Source organism: Cannabis sativa, chromosome X (assembly GCF_029168945.1).
Source record: "Cannabis sativa cultivar Pink pepper isolate KNU-18-1 chromosome X, ASM2916894v1, whole genome shotgun sequence".
NCBI classification, from domain to species: domain Eukaryota; kingdom Viridiplantae; phylum Streptophyta; class Magnoliopsida; order Rosales; family Cannabaceae; genus Cannabis; species Cannabis sativa.
In genome coordinates, this window is record NC_083610.1 from 6,203,972 (window position 1) to 6,216,959 (window position 12,988).

The 12,988-nt window shown below is 26.9% G+C and overlaps 2 protein-coding genes across 3 annotated transcripts; both read left to right on the plus strand.

Annotated features, from left to right (window-relative positions):
* Nucleotides 1-764: 764 nt before the first annotated feature.
* On the plus strand, nucleotides 765-4,885 carry LOC115706860 (beta-fructofuranosidase, insoluble isoenzyme CWINV3). Of its 2 annotated transcripts, XM_061106713.1 has the most exons (6): nucleotides 766-1,269; nucleotides 2,128-3,002; nucleotides 3,193-3,351; nucleotides 3,589-3,848; nucleotides 3,945-4,035; nucleotides 4,431-4,885. In XM_061106713.1, exons 1-6 carry the CDS (start codon nucleotides 1,209-1,211, stop codon nucleotides 4,641-4,643), a joined length of 1,659 nt encoding a protein of 552 aa, XP_060962696.1. In that variant the 5' UTR covers nucleotides 766-1,208; the 3' UTR covers nucleotides 4,644-4,885. The 2 variants fall into 2 exon arrangements, with proteins under 2 accessions (XP_060962697.1, XP_060962696.1); XM_061106714.1 differs by lacking the exon at nucleotides 3,945-4,035 and having other exon boundaries at nucleotides 765-1,269; nucleotides 4,431-4,585.
* A 2,142-nt stretch (nucleotides 4,886-7,027) lies between these two features.
* Nucleotides 7,028-12,154, plus strand: LOC115706879 (beta-fructofuranosidase, insoluble isoenzyme CWINV1). The gene is made up of 7 exons (XM_030634641.2): nucleotides 7,028-7,213; nucleotides 7,353-7,361; nucleotides 8,145-9,028; nucleotides 9,338-9,499; nucleotides 9,602-9,855; nucleotides 9,943-10,033; nucleotides 10,438-12,154. The coding sequence occupies exons 1-7, from the start codon at nucleotides 7,150-7,152 to the stop codon at nucleotides 10,639-10,641; spliced, it is 1,668 nt and encodes a 555-aa protein (XP_030490501.2). The 5' UTR covers nucleotides 7,028-7,149; the 3' UTR covers nucleotides 10,642-12,154.
* Nucleotides 12,155-12,988: the final 834 nt, after the last annotated feature.

Here is a 12,988-nt window from a genome sequence, read left to right on the forward strand (position 1 = left end):
GAAATATAACTTAATTGTTATTACCATAAGAAATTAAACTTAAATATTTATCTACAATAGAAAATTAAATTTAAATATTTACGTCATACTAAAAGTTGAAATGATTCTTTCAATTGTAATTAGAGGGATATTATAAATTAAGTTTTCATGATATAAAAAGAAGTAAAAATTGTGTAAATGAATATTATATATATTTATATAATTGTGACCATGCAAGTCACTAAATTTGGTCTAATGGTGATGAGGTTGTCAATTGGGATAAAAACCAAGGTTTTCAAAACCTTGGATTTCTTGTATTGAAAGAAACCATTAGACTCAATTATAAGCACTAAATAATTTAATATTGATAAAAAAAATAATAAAAAAGTTGTGACTGACTATACATAATTTTTCGAATTGATTTTTTTTTTTTTTTGAAAATATTTTGCCAATTAATGTGAGAAAGTGATTTCTTTTTTAATATTTTAATATTGCATCCTTGTATTTTATTGACAATCACAATTCACAAGGCAACTACTTATCTAATTAAACAATTAAATACTTTACTAATTAAGACTTTCTTGAAAGTTTAATTAAGACAAATATTTAAAGACCATAGATCCTATCTAATAGCTAAAGTCATGGATTTTTACTAATAATTTATATAAATATAGATTAATTACACATCATGATGATGAGTCAATAATACTGAGGCATGAGTCAATATACATGATAAAAATAAAATAATATAAAATAAAATAATCTCTAACCTGTCCACTGATTTTTCTTTCTTTTTTAATGTATGTTTATTTTATGTTTTTTTCTATAGTATATTTATATGAATAAGGAAGGAAGAAGTTATAAGAAGTAAATGAACAAAGTCTAGTTCTAATTATCCTAATAATACTTCTCAAAGCTTAATTATAGAAATTAAAGAGAGAGAGAAAGAGATATGTCTATGTCTCTGGTTGGCAATGAATTTGAAGCCTCAAATGAAATTATACAAAAAGATAGCCTTCTCAAATCGAATCAACCCTACCGAACTGGCTATCATTTTCAACCCCCGAAGAATTGGATGAACGGTTTATTTTTCTCTTCTCAAATAATTTTATATGTTTTGAATGTAGTTATACGTATATTACTTAATTTATCTAGCGAGACTCGTCCAGAGAAAGAATAATAATTTTTTTTTTAACATTATTTTGGTTTCGATTAATTTTTATGCATGCATGTTGAAATATATGGCTATGGCTCATCCTCATCATCAATATATCTATTCAGATCCTAATGGTATGTTTTCCTAACTCAACTCTTTGTTTGTATGTTTTAACATGTTTTTTCTTATGTGGTTTTTCATATGATAAGTTAGTTCATTTAAATTTTGATAGAATAAATATATTTAAATTGAAATTGGTGAGTGTAAATAGTAGAAATTATCAGGTTAGATGTGTTTGTTTTAACTAATATTTTTACTCTTTAATATTTCAATAAATATATTCTCTAATTCTTGAAAGGGCATGGGAATTATGTAATTAAATTGAAAACAATTAATTTTTACTTTATTTTAAATTACTATATTATAATTTTTAAATTTTATTGTCAAACATAAAAATAAAAATAAGAACTTAAAATTGTATAAAATTATACAAATTCAAACTTTCTAATTTCTATTTATAAAAGAAATTTTAATCTTTCTGTTTAAATCCAAATCAAGAGAACATGGCATTTTTTTTATTGTTTTTACCTATCCCATTTTTTTTTCTTTTGGATTATTTCACAAATATACAAAAATAACAAAAAAGTAATTACAAAAATACAGTTTCACATAATTTTAAATATTTGTACGATTTTTTTGATTTTATTTACAGAAAATACGGTTTTTTTATGTTGTACTCTTGTTAATTTATTGTTATCTGTATATTATTTTTTGTTGTTGTTTTGATGTTATTTTCATATTATTTTTATGTAGTTTTCTTGTTGTGTTCGTGTTGTTTCTATAGAAAAATATAAAAAAAATTCTTTAAACGTAATTAAAAATATAATTTTCTTTTTTAAAACAATAATGCCTTATGTAATTTTTTTTTTTTTTTTGTTCTCAATGGGAAAGTTGTGTTGTTTTCTAAAGTAAAAAAATGACCAAAATTACAGGACCAGTTTACTACAAGGGAGTATACCACTTGTTCTATCAATATAACCCACAAGGCCCAATATGGGGTAACATATCATGGGCTCATTCAATATCATACAATCTAATTGATTGGGTTCATGTTGATATTGCTTTAAGGCCCAATGATCCTAATTTAGACATTAATGGTTGCTATTCTGGTTCCATAACCCTAATTCAAGATGACAAATTAGCCATATTATACACTGGAGAAGACTCTAAAAATCATCAAGTCCAAAATTTGGCCACACCCAAAAATCCCTCAGACCCTTCTCTTAGAGAATGGATAAAATATCCTAAACCTTTGATGACTCCGATCGATGGCATTGATCCAAGCCAGTTTCGAGACCCAACAACAGCTTGGTTGGGCCCTGACAACATTTGGCGGGTCACAATTGGAGCCCGCCAAATGGATGGAAAATGGATGGCATTTTTGTACAAAAGTAGGGATTTTGAGAACTGGACCAGGTCTGAGGAAACTCCACTTTATTTGTTCGAGAAAGATTTAGTGGTTGAGTGTCTTGATTTTTTTCCTGTGGGAATTAAAGGCTCATTAGGTGATGATGACAATCATTACTTAAATAAAGATCAATATAAGAAGAAGTATGCTTTGAAAGTGAGCTTCCAAGCTAAAGAACAAGATTGTTATATATTAGGGCAATATTCTGCTCATTTAGATGAGTTTAAGGTTGAGAGTGATTCTATGAATGATGATTTAGATTTGAGAATGGATTATGGAAAGTTTTATGCTTCGAAATCGTTTTATGACCCCGATAAGAAGAGGAGAGTAGTATGGGGTTGGATCATGGAGACTGAGAGTAGAGCTGATGATATCAAAAAAGGCTGGTCTGGACTCATGGTAATTAATAATTATGCAACTAATTCTGTATTAGTCTCTTTAATTTGTTTTTTTCAACCATTCTTGTAAGAGTATTGCTATAAGGTAGCGCTTAAGATGCTCAACATCATACAACGTAATGTTTTATGAGTTAGTTGAATTTCGTTATAGATTTTACAGCTAACATTGAGCATATATAAATATGTTTCAGTCATTTCCTAGAACTATTGTTCTTAGTGAATCTGGGAAGCAATTAATACAATGGCCAATTGAAGAGATAGAAAAATTAAGAGGTGAGAAGATTAGTGTCGAAAACAAGGATCTTCATTGTGGCTCGCTCTTTGAGATTTCTGGTGTCACAACTTCACAGGTAAACTATTTCAGTTTGATTGTTACTGTATGACACCTTACACCAGTTAATACAATAAACATTGATTGATGTAATTTAATATCGAGATTTACGCATTCAAAATAAAATACAAGTGATTTGATATTAAAATACACAAATTATTGCATGTCACATCATATATAGTGTTGGATGTCTTGTAGTAATATTTTTGGAGTTTTAACTCTCTTAATTATTTCAATATTTTTTTTAAAATTGTAGGCAGATTTGGAAGTTTCGTTTGAAATTGAAATAGGTGAATTAAAAAATGCGGAGTTATTAGAGTCGAGTAAGGTTGATCCTCAAGAGCTTTGTAAAGAGAAAAATATAAGTGTTGGAGGCCAATTTGGACCCTTTGGTTTATTAGTTTTGGCTTCTGATAACATGTTAGAACAAACTGCAATCTACTTTCGAATATTCAAAATCAAAACTGATGACGATTGTGAGAAGTATGTTGTTCTAATGTGTAGTGACCAAAGCAGGTATACTATTTATTCTTGTTTTATCATGATTTATTTTTACTTTATTATTTTTGAGAATTTTAATGAGTGTTAAACTTGTAAAATAACTTTGATTAGGTCTTCATTGAGAGATGAGCCTGTAAAAACCACATATGGTACTTTCTTAGACTTGGATCCACTCCAAGAGAAAATAACATTAAGAACCTTGGTATGTTTCATTAATTAAATTTATATTATATATATGTGATAATATATTTTAAAAAGAAAAAAAAATACATAAAATTAATCATAGACTATTTTTTATTATTATTTTGCCAAAAAAAAAAACCAAAATTTCCAAGAATTTCCAATGGAGTATTGAGTAAATTTAAAATAATTTTATATAATTTATTAAAAGAATGAAGATTTGAATTTTATACTTTCTCTTTGTGAGATGAAGTAAAAGTGCTATTGCCAAATACCAAATTATATAATTTTATATATTGAATTAGATATTCTAAAATGTTTGTTATAATTGCTTAAAATCTATGAAACTGTTTTTGTATATATACATACAAAAATATAATTATGTAAAATATGGGATTTTATTTTGCATTGGTGTAGATTGATCATTCAATAGTTGAGAGTTTTGGTGGAGAAGGGAGAAGTGTTATTACTGCAAGAGTTTATCCAAAGTTGGCAATTGACAAAGGATCTCATTTATATGCATTCAACTATGGAACAAAGAGTGTTAAAATCTTAAAGCTTAATGCTTGGAGTATGAAAAATGCTCAATTTGAATCAAAGAGAGAAGAAGAAGAAGAAGAAGCAAACTAGTAATAATTTTGTTTATCAAGTCAAATCATTTGAAGATTGAAACATTAATTATTGATCATGCAAAATTTCCCAAATGGATATCTAAAAGGGATTATTTAGTTAGTTTTCCCTTGACTCCTTGTATGATCATTATTTATTTTGTGATAAAAATAAATTGTTATTTGTACCTTCACTTTTATTTTTGGTCATATATGTGTGTCTTGCAACAAACAAAAATAAATAAATAAATAAAATGCTAATTATAATTTTTTTCTCCCAAATTTTAACATCTACGTATACCAAATTATATTTTTTGAATTTTTTAGACCGTTGAAATTTTTTCCTAAATTATTGATATTATTGGATTTGAGAACTTTGGTCCAATTTTATTAAAGGAAGTCTGACGTGGATGAAAGTTCAAGTGACATGATCTGGTAGATACTTAAGTTCGGGGACACGATTTGGTAAACATCAAAGTTCGAGAGGCATGCTTTGATATATAAGTAATCGTCGCGTTAGTAAAATTGAATGAAATTTTACAAAAATCTTTAAATTCAATAATCTCAATAGTTCGAGAAAAAATTTTAACAACTTAAAAAGTTTAAGAAGTATAATTTGATAAATGTTTTAATGATTTTTCAGAAAAAAACCTTTTTTTTTCTTTAAATATATGGATTCAATTGTTAGCCAAATTACATTAACCCTTAATCAAAGTAAATAAAAATCTAGTAGTAAATAATAATAAAAAAACAACAACAATAATAATAATAAAACAAAAACTATTTTGCCCGAGGTAGGGTTGCACTTTATTATTTATTTATTTTTCGAGATTTTCAAATGGGAAACGAGACGTGACGGGAATATGTTTTATATTTTTTATCTCCGAATGTAAAATTTGGTGAGGACGACACAAATATAACACTCCCTGCCCACTTAATTACTTCAAAGTGAATATCTAAACTATAATAAGACAATTAATTTTAAAGAGCAGAAGATCTAATGATCGAATGGCTAAGGAACAATATTGAGATTAAGTAATAAGACAATTATTTCTCATTATTGCTCACACTCATTTGTTTACTTAAGAGCTTTTATTCTATAATTTTTTCCCAAACATAAGAAACTCACTTGAATTTTGTTCTAGTGATTGAAATAAAACTCAAGAGGATTAGGTCATTAATTATTTGTTATTAGGATTGAATCTCTATAAAATGGCATTTATTCTTTTCTACTATTTTGTAATACAACTATCGTTTTCTCAAACACATTGTTATTGGCTATTTTGATAATCAACACTATATATCTAAATACATTTACACTAAATTGTATTTGTAAATATTTAATTAAATTATGGAGGAGTGAGATAAATATAGAGAAAAAAAAAACCTAATATGATAGTTCACAATTTTGTTCGAGTCTCCATATTACACTTTAGTTGTAATTTTAGTTTGAAATCTGTTTTAGCTAATTTGCTACCGATATTAGTAGTAGGAGTTAATGGTTAATGAAAATGAATTTCTCATTAAAAAAAATATATAGAAGAGTGGGATAAAAAAAATATATAAAAGAAGCATCCTTGTATTTTATTGGCAATGACAAGGAAACTGCCTATCTAAAATCATAGTTAAATAAGTCAATAATATATGAAGTCAATACCTTGAAAAAATTAAATTTAATTAATTAAGCCATATATGTTTAATTGTTATCATTTATAAAATTATTTCCATTGTTAAAAAGTTAGATGATGTAACATACTTTATATTTTATGCAATATACTATAGTAGATGCTCATTTATAAATTATTATCTTTTTTCTAACTTATTCCATGAAGCATGCATCTTTAATCCTGTTGGTTTAGATTAATCAAAACAACAATACGTGACAAAAATAATATAAAATAATTAAATAAATAACAAATAGGATAAAAATATATGTAAAAAATAAAATAAAATAATATAAATTTATTTATTTATTTCTAAATTTATATTATATTGAAATAAAAGTGCTATAACTATGACAAATAATAATAATAATGGGAATTATCATATATATTATTTTTTTAACTTTTTTTTTTAAATTTACAGTTTGAATTTTTAAAGTAGTTGCAGCGCTAGTTGCAATAGAGATTTCTATACAATTTTTTGTTACAATTTAGGTTGCAGTGCTAGTTTCAATTTAGTTTGCAGCGCTAGTTGCAATAAGAGTTTCTATGTAAAATTTCGTAAAAATACAAAAAAAAAAAAATATTTTGAAGTGTAAAAATGAAAAAGCCCCTAATATTTAAAGACCAAATAGATAGGTAGCTAGCTTAATAAATTAATGGCTAAACTATAGTCAATGGTCTACTTTATATATTTCTTTAAATAGATAACTTTTTTTATTATTTTTGTATAATTTTGTGCTTAATTTTTTAATGCAAAGACTTGTTCTATATACAATGAAGAAAAAAACTTTGGCTATCATAATAATCAAAACTTCATTATAATTATAATTATTATTATTATTGAGAGAAGAGAAGAGAAGAGATATGGAGGATGAACAACCTTATAGAACTGCCTATCATTTTCAACCCCCAAATAATTGGATGAATGGTGATTTGTTATTATTATTATTATTATTAATAATTATTTGGATGATTATATATAGAGAGCTCTTTTTATTTTCTTCTAATTGATTTATTTTTCTTTAATTTTCATGTTGATTATGATGCTGGCTCATATATATATTCAGATCCTAATGGTATGTTTTCTATATATATTTACTTTAAGAATAATGCCATTAATATTTTCATGTGGATTTTTGCTAATTTAGTAAATAAACATTATTACCTTTTTAACAATTATAGATTTTTCTACTCAATCTTAAGTTTTACATCTATATAAAATAACTGGAAAAGAAATCTGGATTTTTTTTGGGAAAGTTTAGTTCTTTATTCTAAAGATGAGAAATTTAATATATAAATATATTACAAGTATAGTATACTTAAGCTTAAAGGAGTATTATGAATAAAATTAAGGAATAAATGCAAAAAAAATATTAATAATAATAATAAAAAAATTAACCTTTTGATTTTGAATATCTTTGTAATTATTATGAATTTAGTAAAATTAAACTAAGTCTATGTTTTATAGGGAGAATTTTTTTATTTTTATGGGTTTTTTTGGCAATGTTTATAAAAATAAGGCTTTTATTTTTTAATTTTTTTCCCATAAAAATGTTATTTAAAAAAAATAAACCATATTATATAAAAATTGATAAGTGTGTAACTTTCACCAGTTTTATTATTATATTATTAAAAAAAATTCATTGTGAACCAAAAGAATAAATGTGAATATTACTAAACTAGCCTTAGTTATCATTTGTAAATAAATTTGAATTTGAAACCTAAGAATAACTTGGTTAGATCAAATTTGGGTTTAGGAATACCAAATAGACAATAGCGAAAACAAAAAATACAGGATACTAAATAAGTATTTTAACTGAAATTTGTGTGACGTTTTTCGAAATACGATAAAAATACAGGACCAATGTACTACAAGGGAGTATACCACTTGTTCTATCAATACAATCCAAAAGGTCCAGTGTTTGGTAATATGGCATGGGCTCATTCGGTATCATACAATCTCGTCGATTGGATTCACCTCGACATAGCCTTGAACCCTACCGATCCAGATATCGATATCAATGGTTGCTGGTCCGGTTCAACTACGCACCTTCCAAATGACAAATTAGCCATTCTATACACAGGAAGAGACTCTAAAAAACACCAAGTTCAAAATTTGGCCACACCCAAAAATCCCTCAGATCCTTTTCTTAGAGAATGGGCCAAATCTCCACTCAACCCAATAATAAGCCCAAGCCCAGATTTTGACCCAAAAGAATTTCGTGACCCAACAACTGCTTGGTTGGGCCCAGACAAGATTTGGAGAATAGTGATTGGAGCTAAGATGGGAAATGGTAAATGGGCCGGACTTTTATTCAAGAGTAGTGACTTTGAGAATTGGACTCGGTCCACTAAGAGCCCATTTAGTAAATTATTTGAAAATAATGATTTAATATTGGAGTGTCCTGATTTTTTTCCTGTGGGAATCAACGGCTCAGATGGTGACAATAATTATATGAATAATAATGATCAATATAATTATGAGAAGATGAAGAAAAAGTATGCTTTGAAAGTGAGTTTTTTAGACAATAAACATGATTATTATGTATTAGGGCAATATTGTCCTGAAACAGAAGAGTTCAATCCTGAAAGTGAAGTAATTGATTTAAGATTAGATTATGGAAAGTTTTATGCTTCGAAATCCTTTTATGATCATGAACAAAAGAGAAGAGTAATATGGGGTTGGATTATGGAGTCTGATAATGATGTTGATGCTAATGTTAGAGGCTGGTCTGGACTTCAGGTAATAATAATAATAGTAATAATATTAATGTATTTAATTCTGGATAATTTATTGAAATTAGGATTCAAATGTGTTTAATTATCTTTTTAAGTGTCTAAAATAAGTTTTTTGAACACTGATGTTGACAAAGTAAATTATTATCTACATGTTGTCGAAAACTAATAAGATATTTGTTATAACTATTATCTACGTGTTGTCTAAAATATTATTTTGCAAAAAAACAAATTGTAAATTTACATTGTAAAATAGTATGTTTTCACTAGTTTTCCCTGAAAAAACTAATATCGATTACATGTAAATATGTATCAGTCGTTTCCCAGAACAATTGTTCTTAGTGAATCTGGGAAGCAATTAATACAGTGGCCAATAGAAGAGATAGAAAAACTAAGACGTGATGAGAAAGTTAGTCTTCAAAACAAAGAGCTTCATAGTGATTCAATCTTCGAAATTTCTGGTATTACAGCTTCACAGGTAATTAAAATAAACCAAGCAAAATTTACTTTCTCTATTACGAGTCATAATATTTTATATTTAATTTCGTCTTCTCAATTGTATTTACATAAATATTTAAAGGTGGATATTGAAGTTTCGTTCGAAATTGAAGTATCTGAATTAGAAGAGGCTGAGCTAATAAACCCGAGTTGGATTAATCCTCAATTACTTTGTAATGAGAAAAATTCAAGTGTAAAAGGCATATTTGGACCCTTTGGTTTGAAGGTTTTGGCTTCAAATGACTTATCAGAACAGACTTCAATCTTCTTTCACATATTCAAAACCAATGAAACTGAGAAAAAGTTCAAAATTCTAATGTGTAGTGATCAAAGCAGGTATTTATAATTTTGTTTCATCAATTTTTTTTTTCTTTAACTTTGTTATTTTTTAAAATTTTGAGTGTGAAACTTATTTTTGGACAGGTCTTCATTGAGGGATGGAGTTGACAAACACATATATGGGACTTTCCTAGACTTAGATCCTTGTCAAGAGAAAATAACATTAAGAATTTTGGTATGTTTATCAGTCCTTTTATTTTATAGTTTTGATAAAAAAAAAATTATATTATTTCATAAATAATTAAAAATGGTAAAATCTATACAAATTTTTACAGATTTTGTTTTATTTTACAAAAATAGGAAAGGTTGTTTTTTTATTGTTTTGAAAAAATATATATATTTAAGTTCTTTTGGTATATTCACTAATTAATACTCTTTATTTGTTGAAATTATTTGAGTTCCCTAATTTAAAATTTTGAACTGTCACCATCAAATAATTTTTAATTTTTATAAATTGTTATTAGAATTATATAATATAGACCTATATTATTTGTTTTGTTTATGGATAAATATACATGTTGTGTATTAAAATGTATTTTGTAGTTTACTTTATAAGAACTTTTTAATTCATGTGTGTAGATTGATCATTCAATTGTTGAGAGTTTTGGTGGAGAAGGAAGAAGTGTTATTACTGCAAGAGTTTATCCAAAGTTGGCAATTAACAAAGGATCTCATTTATATGCATTCAACAATGGAACAAAGAGTGTTAAGATCTCAAATCTTAATGCTTGGAGTATGAAAAATGCTCAATTTGAATCAAGGATTGGACAAGAAAACTTCTAATTGGTTTGAAGTTATTCTTTTCAATTAATTCCAATAAGTGCTTTTAGCATTATTTGTTTTGAGTGAAATTTCAAAGTATATTGTGCTTCTACGTTGATTGGGCTTCTAATACTGGAAAAGTACTTCTTTGGTTGGTTGAGTAACTAGTAACTTTCAACTTTTAGCTCTAAAAACTCTTTCAACATAAATCAGTTTTAATAATTTTTTCAGGAAGAGCTTCCTAAAAAACTAGAAACAAAAAGTAAAAATTCAGCTAAAAGCGTGATTTGTTGCTTTTTGTACCTTCTTTTGATATTTTTTCATACTTGGTTTTATGGTAATGTTTCATAAGCTAATTTGTTACTCATTTTGCAATGAAATAATTGATTAGCTAAATTTTATTTACTAAAATTAACATGGCAAGACTCTCTTATATTTATGGGATATTTGTTCCTTTAACATTTACACATATGACCTTAATAAAAAAGGTTTATCTTATGATTTTATTGCAGTCATATATTTTTTTAGTTTTTATGCTAATTAAGCCCACTAAATGTCAGCTCAAAAATACGCGACGATATATCTTTTTAGCTTATTTAATATGTGGTCCAATAATACGTCACTATGTGTTTCTGAGTTGACACTTAATGATTAAAAAATAATACGACTGCAACAAAATCATAAGATAAGGTACTTTTATCGCTATTTTTTTTTATTAAGGTCATATGTGTAACAATTATAAATGTTGAGGGGGTTTCGATGCAAATATCTCATATCTTTTTCTTTGGTTTATTTTGCATTTATATTTTAGGTATTTGTTTCTCTATCTTTTCCTCCAACTCTAATATTTTTAGTGGGTTTTGTGTTTGCTTTGGGTTTTATTTGATTATTAGAGTGTATAATATTAACTCACTTTTATTTTTGTTGTTTTTTATATATGATTTATCTCCTTCTTCTATTTTTATTATCATTAGTAGTTTTTATTGTATATTTGTCTCTTTAGTTTTTTTTTGTTTTATTTTTTCTCTCTGGTTTTAGTTTTTTATTATCTTTATTTTTGCTCCATATTGTATCAACTCTAATTTTTGAGCAATTAAATAAAAATTTAATCGAAAATAGAGAATGAAGTTAGAAATTAAGTTATTAAGTATTGATATAATATATATGTTTCAAAATGAATTTTAAAGTTAGTGTCGTTTTTAAAATTTAGTTATTAGACATTGCGTATTTTTCATTATGTTGACTTCTTTCCTTGCGAAAGGTTTAATTAGTTTTAGTTGTTGTTGAAGGTTAGAGATGGAAATTGGGCGGTTAATGTACGGGGAATGCAATCCCAGGCCCCATCCCCGCTACCTATATATACCCCCGTCCCCTCCCCATCCCCGTCTAATAACCAACGGATTCGGGGTAGGAGAATACCCATCGGTTATGGGGAACCCATCGGGTATCCATTAAGGTATAATGGAAAAAAAAAATTGATTTAAAATAATTGAAAAAAATAAATTAAACCAATATTCTCACAAATATTTATTATGCATTCATAATTCATAAAAGATAAAAGATAAACCTACCTAAAAAAAGCATAACCTAGTAGAAAATAAAAACTAAATATGTCTCAAAGTTTGAAAAATAAAACAAAAAAATCATAACTCAAGTATAGGATCATAGTCTCATACCTCTCAAGTCTCCTAACAAATTAAAAAGTAAACAAAGATGAAATTAAGAATCGAGAAGAAAATATATTGACACATGTTAATCCACAATGATCATCGGTTCACTATCGTCATTAGATCTTCATAATTTAAGCATATAATATATAATTTTGATTATGGATGATAATCAAAATAATTTTGATTATTATTCATATATATACTATATATATGTTAAGAATAAAAAAGAAATTATATACATCTATATCGGGGTCGGATATGGTGCGAATAGTATTATCCCCGCCCCATCCTCCCTTCGGGTATTGAAATTGTCCCCCACCACCACCCCATTAACCACCAAGATGGGGAATCCCCACCCCATTAGGAGCGGGTCTCCGTGGTTACCCATCCCCGCGGTATAAATTTCCATCTCTATTGAAGGTTCAACTTATTTCCAAACTTCAAACAATTCAGATTAATCTTTCATTATGTTGATTTCGTTTTGGTCTTTTCTCTTCTTGATTCTTCTGGCATGAAAAAACTCCAAGTTCTCATCTCCAAAACGCAACCAAGTTATCTTACTGAGTTGGGATAGATAACTGGCATACTTGGAATGAGCAGAATTGAACAGATTTTTGGTATCAACTTTTAATTTTTGCAAAGCAAAGTCTGAAGGGTTCTTGGCAAGCTTGATCTGGGCTTCTATGTACATATTTTTG

Bases quoted from the DNA above. Each gene is read 5' to 3' on its own strand.
- LOC115706860 (XM_061106713.1), top strand. From the start codon at position 1,209: ATGTTGAAATATATGGCTATGGCTCATCCTCATCATCAATATATCTAT. The intron at 1,270-2,127 runs GTATGTTTTCCT...CCAAAATTACAG, and splicing joins TATCTATTCAGATCCTAATG to GACCAGTTTACTACAAGGGA. The intron at 4,036-4,430 runs GTATGTTTCATT...GCATTGGTGTAG, and splicing joins AAATAACATTAAGAACCTTG to ATTGATCATTCAATAGTTGA.
- LOC115706879 (XM_030634641.2), top strand. From the start codon at position 7,150: ATGGAGGATGAACAACCTTATAGAACTGCCTATCATTTTCAACCCCCA. The intron at 9,500-9,601 runs GTAATTAAAATA...AAATATTTAAAG, and splicing joins CTGGTATTACAGCTTCACAG to GTGGATATTGAAGTTTCGTT. The intron at 10,034-10,437 runs GTATGTTTATCA...TCATGTGTGTAG, and splicing joins AAATAACATTAAGAATTTTG to ATTGATCATTCAATTGTTGA.